The sequence below is a fragment of the Mixophyes fleayi genome, chromosome 3 (genome assembly GCF_038048845.1).
Source record: "Mixophyes fleayi isolate aMixFle1 chromosome 3, aMixFle1.hap1, whole genome shotgun sequence".
NCBI classification, from domain to species: Eukaryota; Metazoa; Chordata; class Amphibia; order Anura; family Limnodynastidae; genus Mixophyes; species Mixophyes fleayi.
Genome location: NC_134404.1, coordinates 252,827,726 through 252,842,075, shown reverse-complemented (window position 1 = coordinate 252,842,075; position 14,350 = coordinate 252,827,726). Strand labels below are relative to the sequence as shown.

General features: G+C 40.9%; 1 protein-coding gene across 3 annotated transcripts in view; it reads left to right on the top strand.

Annotated features, from left to right (window-relative positions):
* The window catches only part of SYNJ2 (synaptojanin 2), a 183,554-nt gene that overhangs the window by 50,832 nt on the left and 118,372 nt on the right, over nucleotides 1–14,350 (top strand). For all 3 annotated transcript variants that reach the window (XM_075203410.1, XM_075203409.1, XM_075203411.1), the window contains exon 4: nucleotides 192–417. In XM_075203410.1, coding sequence (XP_075059511.1) covers nucleotides 192–417 — 226 coding nt within the window. The remainder of the gene's footprint in view (nucleotides 1–191; nucleotides 418–14,350) is intronic.

Below are 14,350 nucleotides of genomic sequence, written 5' to 3'. Positions count from 1 at the left end.
CATTATTTTGCCACACCTGCCTAAAACCTTTCCACAATATTGTATGTTAGACTTTAAATGCTATCTGCCTGTTGAATACATGCAAGTTAATTATTAAAAATCTTACTACAGTAAAAGTGATATTTTGCATTTTGAAGTCCAAAAATAAGGCCAATTTCCAACCTACTTATACTGGACTTTTGTGTATACAGGAACAAGCTGTTGCATGTCCCTTTGAAACACTATCAAGTCAGCTGCTCTGACTGGCTTTTGAAGGTCATCTGTGGAGGGGTGGAAATCCGTACTGTGTACGCCTCACACCGGAAAGCCAAGGCTTGCCTTATTTCACGTATCAGCGGTGTACGAGCAGGTGCCAGGTTCCACATCCGTGGAGTAGATGATGATGGACATGTTTCTAATTTTGTCGAAACAGAACAGGTATTGTAATGAATTACTCTTTCTTTTATTCTTGATAATAAAGGGACATGTATAAATAATTGTAAAAAATAGTATATTTCATCCTGAGTCTTTCCTTTTTTTTTCTTTTTATATCTGCCATTTTATGTTAAAGAGTAAACAAAACAAACTGAAAAACCCCAACTCAGAGACGAAAAAAAAACTGTTATGGCGAAGGGACCAAATAAAGTGATAATAACCCCATTGCTACATATCATAAGTACATTACACCATGAATATTGAAATACATTAAATCAATATTTTTTCCAGCTTTGTTTGCACATTTTGCCTCTCAATATTCAACTAATGAAAAAAGGCAATAGTTCTGAAAATTAATGAAAACAATGAAAAACTAAAATGTTCTGCGTTGTTGTTTCTTAAACAAAGTGTGAAAAGAAAGAGATTAAAAAACAAAAACAACACGAAAGCTACAATAACAAGGTTATCTTCAGCCGTCTAGCAGTGGGCCGCAGGTTTTCATCAAGATTTTGGGTGTACTTGGCAGCATCCATCTTCTCTTCAATCCTGACCAACTGCCCAGTCCCTGAAGAGGAACACCTCCCACAACATGATGCTGCCACCACCATGCTTCACATTAGATATGGGCGATCTGCTGTGTTTGGTTTGCACCAAACATAGTGTTTGGAGTTCAGTCCAAAAAGTTCTCATTTGACCATACAACCTTTTTCCACAAGGCATCAGAATCTTCTAATTGTATGCTTGTAGCTTACACTACAAGTTTACACTTAGCCATATATGGGCATATATGGCTCTAGTTTGTGTATTTCCGCAATTTTATTGTGGATCCCTTTTGAAAAGCATCTTTCTTTGCCTTACCATGCTGTACTAGTAGTGGAATCCTCCAGGAACACCTGTTTTTATTCTGAAGAAACCAGAACCACTAAAATTGATGTCGTGTAGTGACCAATTAGCCTGTTGTGTGATCTGGAAAGTCATTGGTGATACCCAAACAAGTTTATAATGGTTACTCCAAAGGTATGATCACTAAACCAAACTAGGTATTTCAGTAATTAAATTATATTAAAATAAATCAAAAAATTGTAAATGTTATTTTCACTTTGATGTTGAGGTTTATGGGGCCTGATTAAATTTTGTTAAGAAAATTGGACGGATATTGCACGCATGTACACCCATATTCAAGTACAAATGGAGAAATGTTTCCATTGGAATACAGATATAAGTATCAATCGTTACTTGCACCTGCCACTTTTATCTGGTGAAAGTGATACAGCTAAAAATCATGTACCTCTGAGATGCCCAGAAAAGGAATCGGATGAATGTGCGTGTGCTTGACCTCTGTACGCTCTTATTGTACATTCCTGTACATTGCCAATGTGCATACACCCCTTCCCACACCCATTCCGGTCTTCAAATCATAGGCAGTCGGAAGTGTCATTTGCATTTGAACTTGAACTGCATTCCTTGTTGTGACTGGATCACTGATAAATAACTTCTGGTATGAATTTATTTAAAGGAAATAGCGCAGGGCGCATATTTATATAATTGCATATGTACTTATTTTTTGTATTGAATGTATTCTGAGATAGGAAATCTTTATTTCTGAGACCAGGGTAGAAACTGTTTTATCCTGTTTTCACCTTACTAAAGGATATGTTTTATTTCTGATGCATATAACTGATAAAATAGGCCTTTGTGGATGGAGTAGTTGAAAACAAATGAGATGATATCCCAATAAAAAGCGCTCCCTGTTTGATGACTGCCTAAATATACAATAAATGCCACTACATTAAAACAATCTGATAACGATACTATATACATAAGGCTCATCAAACACTCAAGATGAAAAATATATATATAAGTTCTCAACACCTATAATATATAGTCATAAAGTCATTGGTGATATTTTATCTACCTTAACACTTATCCTTGGTGGTATTTCTGGGTGTTTATTATCGGTGATTAATGAATGACTTACCCAGTTTTTTTCATTTTTTCCCACATAAAATAACATCTATCATATCGTTTGGAGAAAATATCTAAGATTTAGATTCCTTTATTGGATGGGATTTTAACAACATATAAAGAACATCATATTAACAGAAGGCTGGAAGATAAACAGAGAAATAAAAGAAAACAGAAAAAGATTAACTCTATGTTGGACTTTGTGGATGGAGGTCTTGTGTGTATTGGGATGTGTTTAGTATGGAAGTGTCATTGTTTGGGATTTGTAAGGTTGCTAGTGGAAACCTCCAATTAGGCATATGTGGAAGGGAATCTGATAGCAGGAAGTGTTAACAACATTTTGTGATGAATTGGCATGCCTTCTCTGGCCAAAGATCCAGCAGGGGGTCGTTACTGTGTGGCCTTTTGTCCAGAGTGACTTTCATAGATAAGCGTAAATTTTGTTAGCTTTGCAATGCATGAAAATCCATGTTTGTGTAAATAGAGTATACCCTGATGCTAAAAATAGCCTGTGTCTGAAATGTATAAAAGGCACTAGCTTGTATTTGAAAGGTGTTCTTCTGATTTTCATCTAACCTGATCACACTGGTATCTTCCACCAGTGTGTGACAGCAAATAAACATCTTGCTTCAAGACCTGCTTGAAAACATCTTCAATATTGCTGTATTCTTGTGATCTACAGATTAGACCCTAAATCTAATTTGTTTGCCGGCTGTTCTGACATTTGGACCCAAGCTTTCCAATACCACTGCTTTGCTCGCTACCCTGCAGCTCTGGTCAGTGTGATAGGCCAGGGGGGATTCATCCACAGCAACCCTGATCTAGAGTGAGAGGTCAGGGGTACCAGCCAAGGTACACCAGCAATGATGTACTCTAACAGCGTCAACTACCCAGAAGAAACCCGGTTCTGGAAGCCGGTATAGGAGTCCAATGGTGGCAGACTTTGTAAGCCCCTCCAAGAGGGCGCATTTGGGATAACGAATGTGAACGGTGGCAAAGTAAGCCCAGCCGATTCCCAGCAACAACAGACAGGGTGGCATAGGTGGTCGATCCTGTCACACTTGTGTTCACTGGCGTAAAGTCTTTTTCTGAGAATGCGCAGAGCGATTTCATGCAAAATACGGTATGTACCACATGTCCAAAGATAATTCACACCCATAATGTGTAAATACAGCTGGAAGAAGTTTGATTTAATGTATTTCAATTTCCATGGTGTAATGTGACAAAAAGTAATGATAAGGTAAAGCCTATGATTTTCTATAGGCACTGTAGCTTTCACTATTATTGGTCACTATGATTATATCATTATTAAACTACATTTACATCAGCTTGGACACAAACATTTATCAGGGCAATGTAACCAAATTGTGCCAAATTTTAGAAAATTTGGATGTGTATATGCCACTTTGATACATGAATTTATAATATTTTTGCAGTATTAACTAATATCTTCCATTCCAACAAATTGGATGGAGAGATCCTTCCAAATGGTGATCTAATGCTTTCCAAGCATAGAAAAGAGGTTTTCATTAAAAGATTGTGACATAATTATTCTCAATTATATAATGAATCAAACCTAAGAAACAAATATGAGGAGGCATGATTAGGGATAAGCTCTAGAATTCCCATCCAATAGACTTGAATATGGTGACGGAGCAAAATTATGTGAAAGCGAGAGTATGCTATTTACAGCACATGTCTGTGCTTCCATTTTATTTTTTTTTACACTTTATTTTTGACAACAATATGGGTATCAAAACAATACTTGCAAATGAGAAAAGAGAAAAAATAGCAAGTCAAATAATATACGATACAATACAATATCGAAACTCAATAAATTTGAGGTATATCGTGATGCTGTTTTTTTTCTTTATCCCTTTTCTTTAACTTTTCTGTTTTCTTTCCTTCTGGAGGAAGGAAAGAGGGGAAGGGGGAGGAAGAAAAGAGAAAAAGGGAAAAGAAATGAAGGAAAAAGAAAGAGAAGCTCAGTGAGTTCCCGAGAGGGGGAGCGGCCAGCGCACCCAACCCTCAGGGATCAACAAATCTCGAAGGAGAAGATAATGAGTAAATTAAGGATGATTGGTGTTCACCCTCGCGTGTTCCTTTGAGTGTGTTAGTGTCAGGAGTAAACCTGATAAGAAAATGGTGAGACAGGTGAGTTTAAGTAATGCAAATTACTGAGTAGCAGGCATTGGGGACTGGTGGAAGGAGTACCAGGGGTCCTATATCTTATGAAAATTTAGGATTTTTTCATGGAGAAGACTTGTGATATATTCCATTGAGGCTATATACCAAACTTGAGAGGTTATGCTTTGGAGGTTCGGAGGGCGTTGGGACTTCCAATCTTTAGCTATTTGTAGGTGCGTTGCAGCGCATATATTTTGTACAAGCTTATTACCGTGTTTGTTGAGAGATCTATTCCGAGAGCATAGTAACATAATCATTGGGTCCGGGGAAACCTCAATCTCAAGAATTTTAGAGATATAATCAGAAACCTGAGACCATAGATTAGAGATGTTGGGGCACTTCCACCATATGTGGTAAAAAGAGACCCCACACCGCCACAGGCCCTCCAACAAAGATCTGACGTACCTGGGTAATTTTTGTGAAGTCTTGTAGGCACCAAGTACCATCTTGTATAGACCTTGAATGTATTCTCTTTGATCGATGTATTGATGGAGATCCTAGTTCTGAGCCGGGACCATCCCTCCTGATCCATAGTTTTGCCAGTGTCGCGTTCCCAAGCGGCCTCAAGCGATTTGATGGGACCGCTTTCTGGCAACAGATAAGCATGGTGAACCAGTGATATAAACCCCGGTGTTCCAACTTGGTCAATACAACTCCTCTCAAAGGGCGTGGGGCTACGCAGTTTATTTGATCTACAGTTGGATTGTATAAAGCTTCTAATTTGGATATAAGCAAAAAACAAGGACGAAGGGAGTCCAAACTTCTCTCTCAGATCCGGGAAAGTTTTGGGGCCAAATTCTCCTAAAATATGAATAAATTGAGTAATACCCGCTTTCTGCCATGGTGTTGCGTATGATTTAGCGTTCCCAGCCGGGAAATCTGGGTTGTGCCAGAGCAGGGTGAGAGGGGAAGGGAACGAGGTAAGTTTCCATCTCTTGTGTAGTTTGTCCCATAGGTCAAGTGTGAATTGTATAGTAGGGTGAGAGTAAACTGAGGCCGGCCTCTGATTGCAAGGGAGCCAAGGTAATGAGCTCAAAGTGTGATCTGGTGTAAGTGTGTTCTCGAGGTTGACCCATCTCTTAATCCCCGGGGATGACTGCCAAGAAATAATATGGCTAAGGTTGACCGCATGATAGTATTGGTCATAAAGCAGAAGCCCACATCCTCCTGATTGTGAGTGCAGAAGCCCACATCCTCCTGATTGTGAGTGTTTGGCTAAACAGGATCTTTTGAGCCTCGATTTTTTTTTTCCCCTGCCCAATGAATCTACCACAAATTACTTGGAGATTCGCTAAAAACGCTCTTGGGACTGGTATAGGCAATGTCTGAAACAGGTATAAGACTCGGGGTAAAACATTCATCTTTATGACATTAATCCTACCAAACCAGGAAATAAAGAGCGGGTCCCATTTTGAGAGGTCTTTTTTTATGGAGTCGAGGAGGGGGGATGTAATTAGCATGAAACAGTTTGAAACTCGTTCTCTATAGGGGAAGAGAAATCGTAGATTACCAAAATATTCTTAATATGTCAATGATGGGTAACAGGTGGCCCCCAGTTATATTGTCCTGCTCTGATTTATCTCATTAAGCATAAGCAGAGAATAATACTGAACTGGTGCAGCTAGCTTCCACATTTCCTGATCTCCTCTGTACCAAGTAGGGAAATCACCTAGCACATTGGAGGAGGGATTGCAGTAAATTTTTCTCCAAGTGGTATCCATCCTTTCTCTCTGTGCTCCATCCTGAAGGTAAGTCATTTTTAAAGTGCTAATAAAACTAAAATAATCATTTAATGAGTATAATTGTTAGGATTTAAATCTGCCTTGCATCCTGCTAAGTACTCAGTTCTGTAATGCACTTCAGGTACAAAGGTGTGTCTCCCTCTGAAAGAACTGTTCCCTGCATTTTTGCTTTCAATTAGTTCTGAGCTGCAGTGCAGGTATGCTTACCCTGTGAGCTGATTGGAATACTTCACTATAAAATCCTTACTGACGATGCTATGGTCAGTCATAGCGTTTAATATACATGCTCTTGACTCTTGAAGATCTGTTTGTCCCTGTCCCTTCATCGGTTCCTTTATCAACATTTAACCAGAAATATCTTCAGTCTTCTAGTTCTAGTTCATGTTCTGCATTGCCTAAGACTGTGTTACCTTTCAGCAGAAATATCGGTAGTGTTCTAGTTCATGTTCGGCATTGCCTCAGACTGTCATTCATATTCCTGCATGAGTCCTGTGTTACTTTGTGACTATTCATCATACCAGAAAAACTAGAGTAATTGTCAGGCGCCGTCCCCGCACATCCAGGAAGTGCCGGGGATGGGCGCCTTGCTCGTCTAAGCAGTCGCGTACCGTTGCCTAGCAACGGGACACATCCAGTTCCTGCCCTGTAGCTGCCGGCGCCTGTGCAGTCTCACGTCTCCGTTGTTTGCCAACGGGACGCGTCTTCCAGGCTTCCTGACGGCCGTCAGCGTCAGCTGATCGCCGTTCACCCTGCCACCAATGACAACTCTCTCACACATATTTAAGGGATACTCTAGCTCTATTCCGGACCAGAGTATCAAGGTCCATCTTGTCTCTAGCTTCTGTACGTCCTAGCTTCCTGACTACTTTTGGCTCGTGACCCGGATTGTTCACCCTGCTTCTGGAATACCCTTTTGGCTTATATTGGATCTCTCGGCTGACCTTTGCTTTCCTGACCCTGCTCCTGGAATACCCTTTTGGCTCTTATTGGATCTCCCGGCTTGACTCCTGCATTCCTGACTCTGCATTTGCCTGCTCCCTTGGTTCTGTGTTACTGCACGGCTCTGACCTGTATTGTCCGAAGTCTCTCTCATCTTGCGGGTGGCTACCCAGGAGGGCCGTGACCAGCGTCTCTCTGCCGCGAAGCCCAATCTTCTTTGCGGGGGTCAATGGTGAAGACCTGGGGCACGTTAAACTCCGCACCTCCTGGACTAGCTGCGCCAATACCTGCAGGTGAGCCTGATTCTCACGTCTAGCCTGACAGTAAAAGGGTTGTCTGGGTGAACACTAGTACATCAATGGGGCATAGGTGGTGAGTGGCATATGTAGGGAGGTTTGAGGGGCATGTGTGGGCAAATGGGGTAGTTTTGGTGTACATGGATGTCAGAGGGCATTTGAAAGCATTTTGTGACAGGAGGGGGTCTGAGGGCATATAGGGGAATTTTGATGCAATTGAGGCATCCAAGAGGCATGTAGGAGCATTTTGGGATGAGTCATGTGTAGGTGCAGAGGTTGTTTGGGGCTGTTTTTTATTAGTAAAATTAGGGGTAATCTGTGGCCCTGTTAAAAGTTGTAGGGCCACACATGCAGTGTATCAGGATGCCCATCACTGTACTAAAGTATAGGAGGAAAATGTCCCCAGATTTGGTTGAGAAACTATTAATTATTGGTTGCAGGTTTAATGAAAGAGACTTCACCATACCCAAATGGACCTCAATCCACATATATTTGAAGAAGGAGACCCACTCTGGGGGTTGATCAGAAAACCAGAGAATCCATGAATATGTTTATGAGCAACAATATGTAATTATTATGTAAAGACATGCTAGGGTCCAAAATAAATACATCATTCATCTCCATATAATGAATCATGTTTGTTATCCCTCGTTCCATCCGCATCTCTCCTACTCTGTGCTCCTTCAAACGTGCACTGAAAACCCACCTCTTCCTCAAAGCCTATCAACCATCCGCATAACCCCTTCACCTCCTCCACTCACTCTCTCCCCTTGTCACATCTGGCTCCCCATGTGCCTGTTCTGTTTTCCCTCCCTTAGGATGTAAGCTCACATGAGCAGGGCCCCCTTCCCTCCTGTCTCCCTACCTGTTCTTCTGCTCCGTGTTTATTGCATCAACCAGCCTGGAGTTTCTGAAGTACTGGTATTTTTTGTTTATTGTTTTGTACCATTTCACCCTGTATAGTGTACTGTTTGTATGGTGTACGGCGCTGCGGAAATCTTGTGGCGCCTAACAAATAAAGGATAATAATAATAATAATATCTGCATAAAGCTGAATCTAGTTATCTGCTAGGAGAATCTAATCAGTATAGCAAGCTGCTCAATGGCAATGGCTAAAAGTAGAGAGGAGAGAGGACACCCTTACAGGTACCTCTCTGAACAATAAAGGGGTCAGAAATGTTATTTATATCTAGTTCTGGCTTGGGAAAAAAGCTTGATCCAACCTATAAACATTGGTGTAAAAGACAGAATGTTCCAGGACAGCCCATATAGCCCCATATATTGAGTCAAATTCGTTATGTGAATCGAGAGCAGATCTGGAACTCACACTGTCGCGTTTGTTTTGCAAGTTCAACGGATATTAATATTGATTGATATCTCCGCCATAAATTTGGTTTAATTTGACTGTACTTTAGATTAAATTATTGAGCTGGGAGTACAAAAGTTTTGGGAAGTATTTTAGCATGGCAGGTAAGTAATGAAATTGGGCAACTACAAAATAGCCAACCTGGCGATTGTGTCCTGTCTGGTGATCCAGAAATAAAATCCAGACAGTTGAATATCTGAAAACCCAAGCTGAGGTCAGGACATTGGAGAAGACAGGATAATAAATATCACATGTTGGAAAAATCTGAGTGGTCAAATGTTCAAGAGTTCAGCAATAGAGTAACAGCAGCCAATGGAGTTCTTAGAACTAAACATAGTACTAATACCTTGCTCAGACAAGGAGTGCTGAGAACAGGTGTCATCAATAAGAGAAATGCAAAAATCCCACCTTCTTCTTTACACTGTGCTGCCCCCTTCATCACGGTGTGCCGCCCTCTTCATCACACTGTGCCGCTTTCTTCATCACACTGTGCCGCTTTCTTCATCATACTGTGCCGCCCCCTTCATCATACTGTGTCCCTCCTTCATCACACTGTGTCCCTCTTTCATCACACTGTGCCGCCCCCTTCATCACACTTTGCCCCTACATCACACTGTGCCTCCTCCTTCACTGTTCCCCTCCTTCATCACACTTTTGCCCCTTCAACAAACTGTGCCCCTTCATCATCATACTTTTGCTCCTCCTTCACATTGTGCCCCCCTCCCCCCGTCATCAAACTGCTCCCCCTCCATTGTTTATTTACCTTTCTATGACCTTCTTTTCCTTCTGGCTCCTCTCTGTGCAGCTCCTCATTCAACACACCCGATAGTCAGAGATAAGGGAGCAGAGGTGGGAGGAGGGCACTGGGTGCCGCAGCTGTTGGTTTATGCTGCTGGGAGTATATTTTTTTTTTTTTACTGGGCCGGTGGACTGGACAAACGAGGAGGGCAGGCAGAGAGGAACGTCTCTCAGGCATGGTACTATCTGCTTACCGAGCTCCACCGGCTTTGGACAGACATATAATTGAGGCTCAGTTCAAATGTATAGCTTAGCCAGAATAGTAAGCGGAAAAATGAAAACCCCTCATTTGGGAGATAGGCTTGGAAATGAATGATAACTTTTCAGCAGTATTCGCAGTCCATTTGGAAATTAAATATAAAGTTAGGATTTCTTTGCTAAGGATAAAGGTTGAGGTGTCATCCCACATAAACAGAGGTTGTTGATCACTTATAAGTAGGGTGGGCAAATATATTTAATGGACACAGAGACAGTGATACTCTGTGAATGGAGATAAGGGCAACCACTACAAACAACAGATGTAAAAATGTCAGTTCTGCAGAGAAAGTCCCATAGCCTTTCACACATGTCATTATAGAGAGCACCCTATGGTCTGTGTAGTACAATGCCATAAAAACAATCATTTCTTATTTGATATTTTACATCTCTGTATAATTGTGTACTAAACACTTACCCAAGCCTGAGTGATCTCCGATGACCTCAGAAAGTAACAAAAGTATTTGCATAAACACAATGCCAGTGGGCATGAGGCATTCACATAAAGATCATCTATTCTGTATACAGAATATTTTGATATCTGCAGTCTAATAATTAAAAAAGCACTATGGTCCTTATGTTGAGTTGAACACAATTTACACTGAAAATGTAAATGTAAATAACCTCTGTTTGGTATTCCGATGTAGAGCCAGATGTATCAAAATGCCTATATTTCTGTAAGATACGCCTAAAGAGTATCACAAGTTAAAAGGGCACGATACACTACAGGCCGTAAGCCAGAGCAAAAAATACATTTGCAGATGCCATTCCCCCCCCCCCCCCCCCCCCTCCCCCCCCCCACAAAAAGCAAAATCACCTATAGTGCTGCCAGTCTGGGCTGGTGTTTGAAAAACCGGGGTGGAGGGGGTTATGTTAAGAGAGGCGAAAAGCATGAGAGCAATTTGGTCTTGGCAAAATAAAATACCATCATAGAAGTAGCCCAACTAAGCACAACTAGCTCCAGTAAGTGTTTTGCCGCAAATGAGCTCTCAGTGGCTGTGCAGTAATATTTAGAAACAGAGAATTTCCCATTCTCTAACCTGAGAAGGCTGTATGGTGGTGTCTTTTTTTCAATTAAATATTTTTTTAATCATCATCATCGGCCCCACGGCTCTTGCAACTGTGGCAAAGCAGGCAATGTAAATACACCTATTTCCTACTCTACATAGGTAGTGAGCATGAACTCCCTTATGTTTTCCCGCTGTGCCTCTCTATACATAGAGAAGCGCAACAGGAAGATATTTTTCATTCTGTATACATACATGGACGTACTTATTTTTAGTGTGCATGCGAGGTATGGAAAAGTGCATTTTGCGCTTCCGTTTCAGACTTACATCTGACACTACATGACCCCTTCAATCCATACTTTAGTACTATAGGATAATAAATCCTTTTATAAAATATTTTGTCCAATACTAAACCATATATGAACCCTAATTTTCTTGTTAAAATGAATTTAACATATAGAAAAGCTGTGTTTCTGTGGATTTTTTTATTGCAACTGATCAGCTCGGTGCCAGTGTTTCCTTTCATTAATTGCATTAATATTTGACTTAGACTGGGGCCGAACTATAGGTTTTTCACCTGATTATTGTGCCAATCACACAATAAACGACGTTTGATTTTATTACCGGCGTAAATTCTCTAGAAACGATGGAACAATGTTGTTCCAATTCTGCAGTGTTTAAGCACTCACGACCAGGTCTACATAGAGTTTACAGAGTCACGATCTTTTCAGCCGATGGTTATGACGGATGAAGAGCACAGATCTTAAGGTAAATCTTGTAAAATGTGTACAGTGTGTACACATAAATCTGCATGCTCATTGGACTTTCGTTGGTAAAATCGTTAATGATATCGCATCGCAAGATATTTTCTGTAGTGTGTACCCAGCTTAGACTTTGACCGTTTCTAATATTTATACAACTTTAAATTCCCAGATGTTTCTTTCATTCCAGTCCTAAGATTCACTTTTAAAAATAGTATTTAATTGTATGTCACGACTGTGAACTGCAGGTCACAATTATTGGTACATGATTTGTTTTGGTAATTGTCAGCAGGATCTATATAGAAAAGGCTTTACCACTTTACCATCTCACAACTAGATTTATTGCATGCGTGGTATTGCTAATTCACAGCAAAATTACTTTTTAAATCCTCCTGACTTGTATGCTGCTAATTAGATTGTGCTTTTGCTTCACATTATATTATGCTGCTTCAGGTAGCAATTTAGGGATTTAGTTACACTGTACACAAGATAATCTTTTAATGTCGGTGTATTATTATTGTGAATAAGAAGTTAAGCAAGTTCCTGAAGTTATAAACAATTTTGTGGTAATTTGCACTTTTCATTAAAGAACAAGAGGGTTTTTTTTTTTAATGAAAATGTTACAGTATTTTATTTTAATAGCAAGGATGTGTTTGGAATATCAGGGTTGGGATGTTTAGTAGGGATTGCAATTTCATGTGTGGTAAAATAAATACTAATGTTTTCGATGTACTTTTATTTAAGTTTAGGTTCAGTAACCCCTTCTAAACTTGCCTCCGAGCAGGAATGCATTATTATTTATTAAAATAATAATGTAAAAGTTGTATTAACCTTCTTTTCAACAATACAGTTTAACATTTTTATTTATTTTTCAGACATATAAATACTGTAGCTAACAATTTGCTCTACAGAAAAGGTGAAATTAACAGTATTTGGTTATCACAATTCTTTGTTAATACACAGAACTTTTGTGTTATGCTCCGACAGGGTTAATACCTAGGCGCCACGTGAATAGAGTAAATATGTGAATGTGGTATTAAATAAAACTGTATTTTAAATTGGGCACTGCAGTGCTGGGAAGGTAGCACCCAGTGCCGCAGCATATAAGAGGTTAAACCTCGGCCTTAGTCACCGGGGAGTATAAGACTGGGTGTTATATATATATTTAAGTATTTTAAGTGTGAATATACGTGTGTAGGCGCTGCAGTGCTGGTAGTTAACCGGCGTGCAGCACCGTAAGGGTTAACTAATTGTGTCTGTGTATAAATAAATAAATTCACTTACCTGTCTCTGGTGGTCCAGCAGGGGCTGCAGGGGCAGCCCTGGATCCTTCACCCCCTGGCAGCCAGCTTCAGTTGCTGCCGGATGGACTTACACAGGAGCCTTCTGGATTCAAATAGATCCAGGAGGTGCAGCGCCTCCAGGGGATCACAGGAGGCTAAGCTGCATACTGGAGCTCAAAGATGTAGCGGCAGGGCAGGAACTGCTCCCCTGCGATTTGGTTGCAGGGTCCCTAGAAGTGGTTTTTCAGAACTGTATAAAAAGAGACCTGTTTTACCCTGAAATGTATTATTTCACCTGTGTCTTTCTGGATATCACTAGTACCTCAAACTAGTGTATGTAACTGTCCTTTTTAGGACTTCCTGAGCTAATAAACATCACTGCTTAAGGAACCTGCTTTGACGCCTACACACCTGTTGTAGTTTCTGTGATCACAGATTAGACCAATCTATTCCGTTATCTGCCTGTTGTGAGGTTTGGATCCAGAGTCTAGTACCAACGCTTTGCCCGCTACCTGCAGCTCTGGCCAGTGTAATATGCCAGGGGGAACCAATACTGATCTGAAAGCAAGAGGTCAGGGGTACTAGCCCAGGTGTACCAGCAAGGGTGTACACTAGCAGCGACAGTTACACAGAAGGACGCGTATCTGGGCGCCGCAAAGGAGTTTAGTGGTGGCAGCAGCAGCAAAAGACCCTCCTGCTGTTAGAGTGTGCATTGGGATAAAGAAAAGGGTACGGTGGCAAAGCAAGCCCAACTGTTCCCCAGTAACACAACAGACAGGGTGGCATAGGCGGTTTATCTTGTGAAAGGTGCCTTCTCCCGACTTCTGCTGCACATATGTAATTTAGATCCGAACTCACTGATGGCCAATTCAGAGCAGTCCACCATCTTGGCTAGAACCATTCCTGGGTGCTTTTTGAAGTGTATTCAGGGTCATTGTAGAATGAGTAGAGCCTGCTAGATGACCGATGACCATCGATGAGGACCCAGCTTTCTGACACTGGGTTCAACATTGCACTCTAAAATGACCTGGTAAATTGCTGATGCCATCCTGAACTCCATGTTTGACTGTAGAGACGGTGTTCTTTTCCTTTTCACTTTCTGTAAACATATGGATGATGTGCTTTACAAAAAGCTCTAATTTGGTCTCATCTGTCCACAAGACATTCTCTCAGAAGGAATTTGACTCGTTAACGTGTGTTTTGGAAAACTCCATTCTGGCTTACTTATGTCTCTTTCTCAGCAAATATACATTTATCCCCTTGGTTATTCTACCATATAACCCCCATTCAATGAGTTTTAAATGGATGGTGCGAGCTGAAACGGTCATACCTTGTGT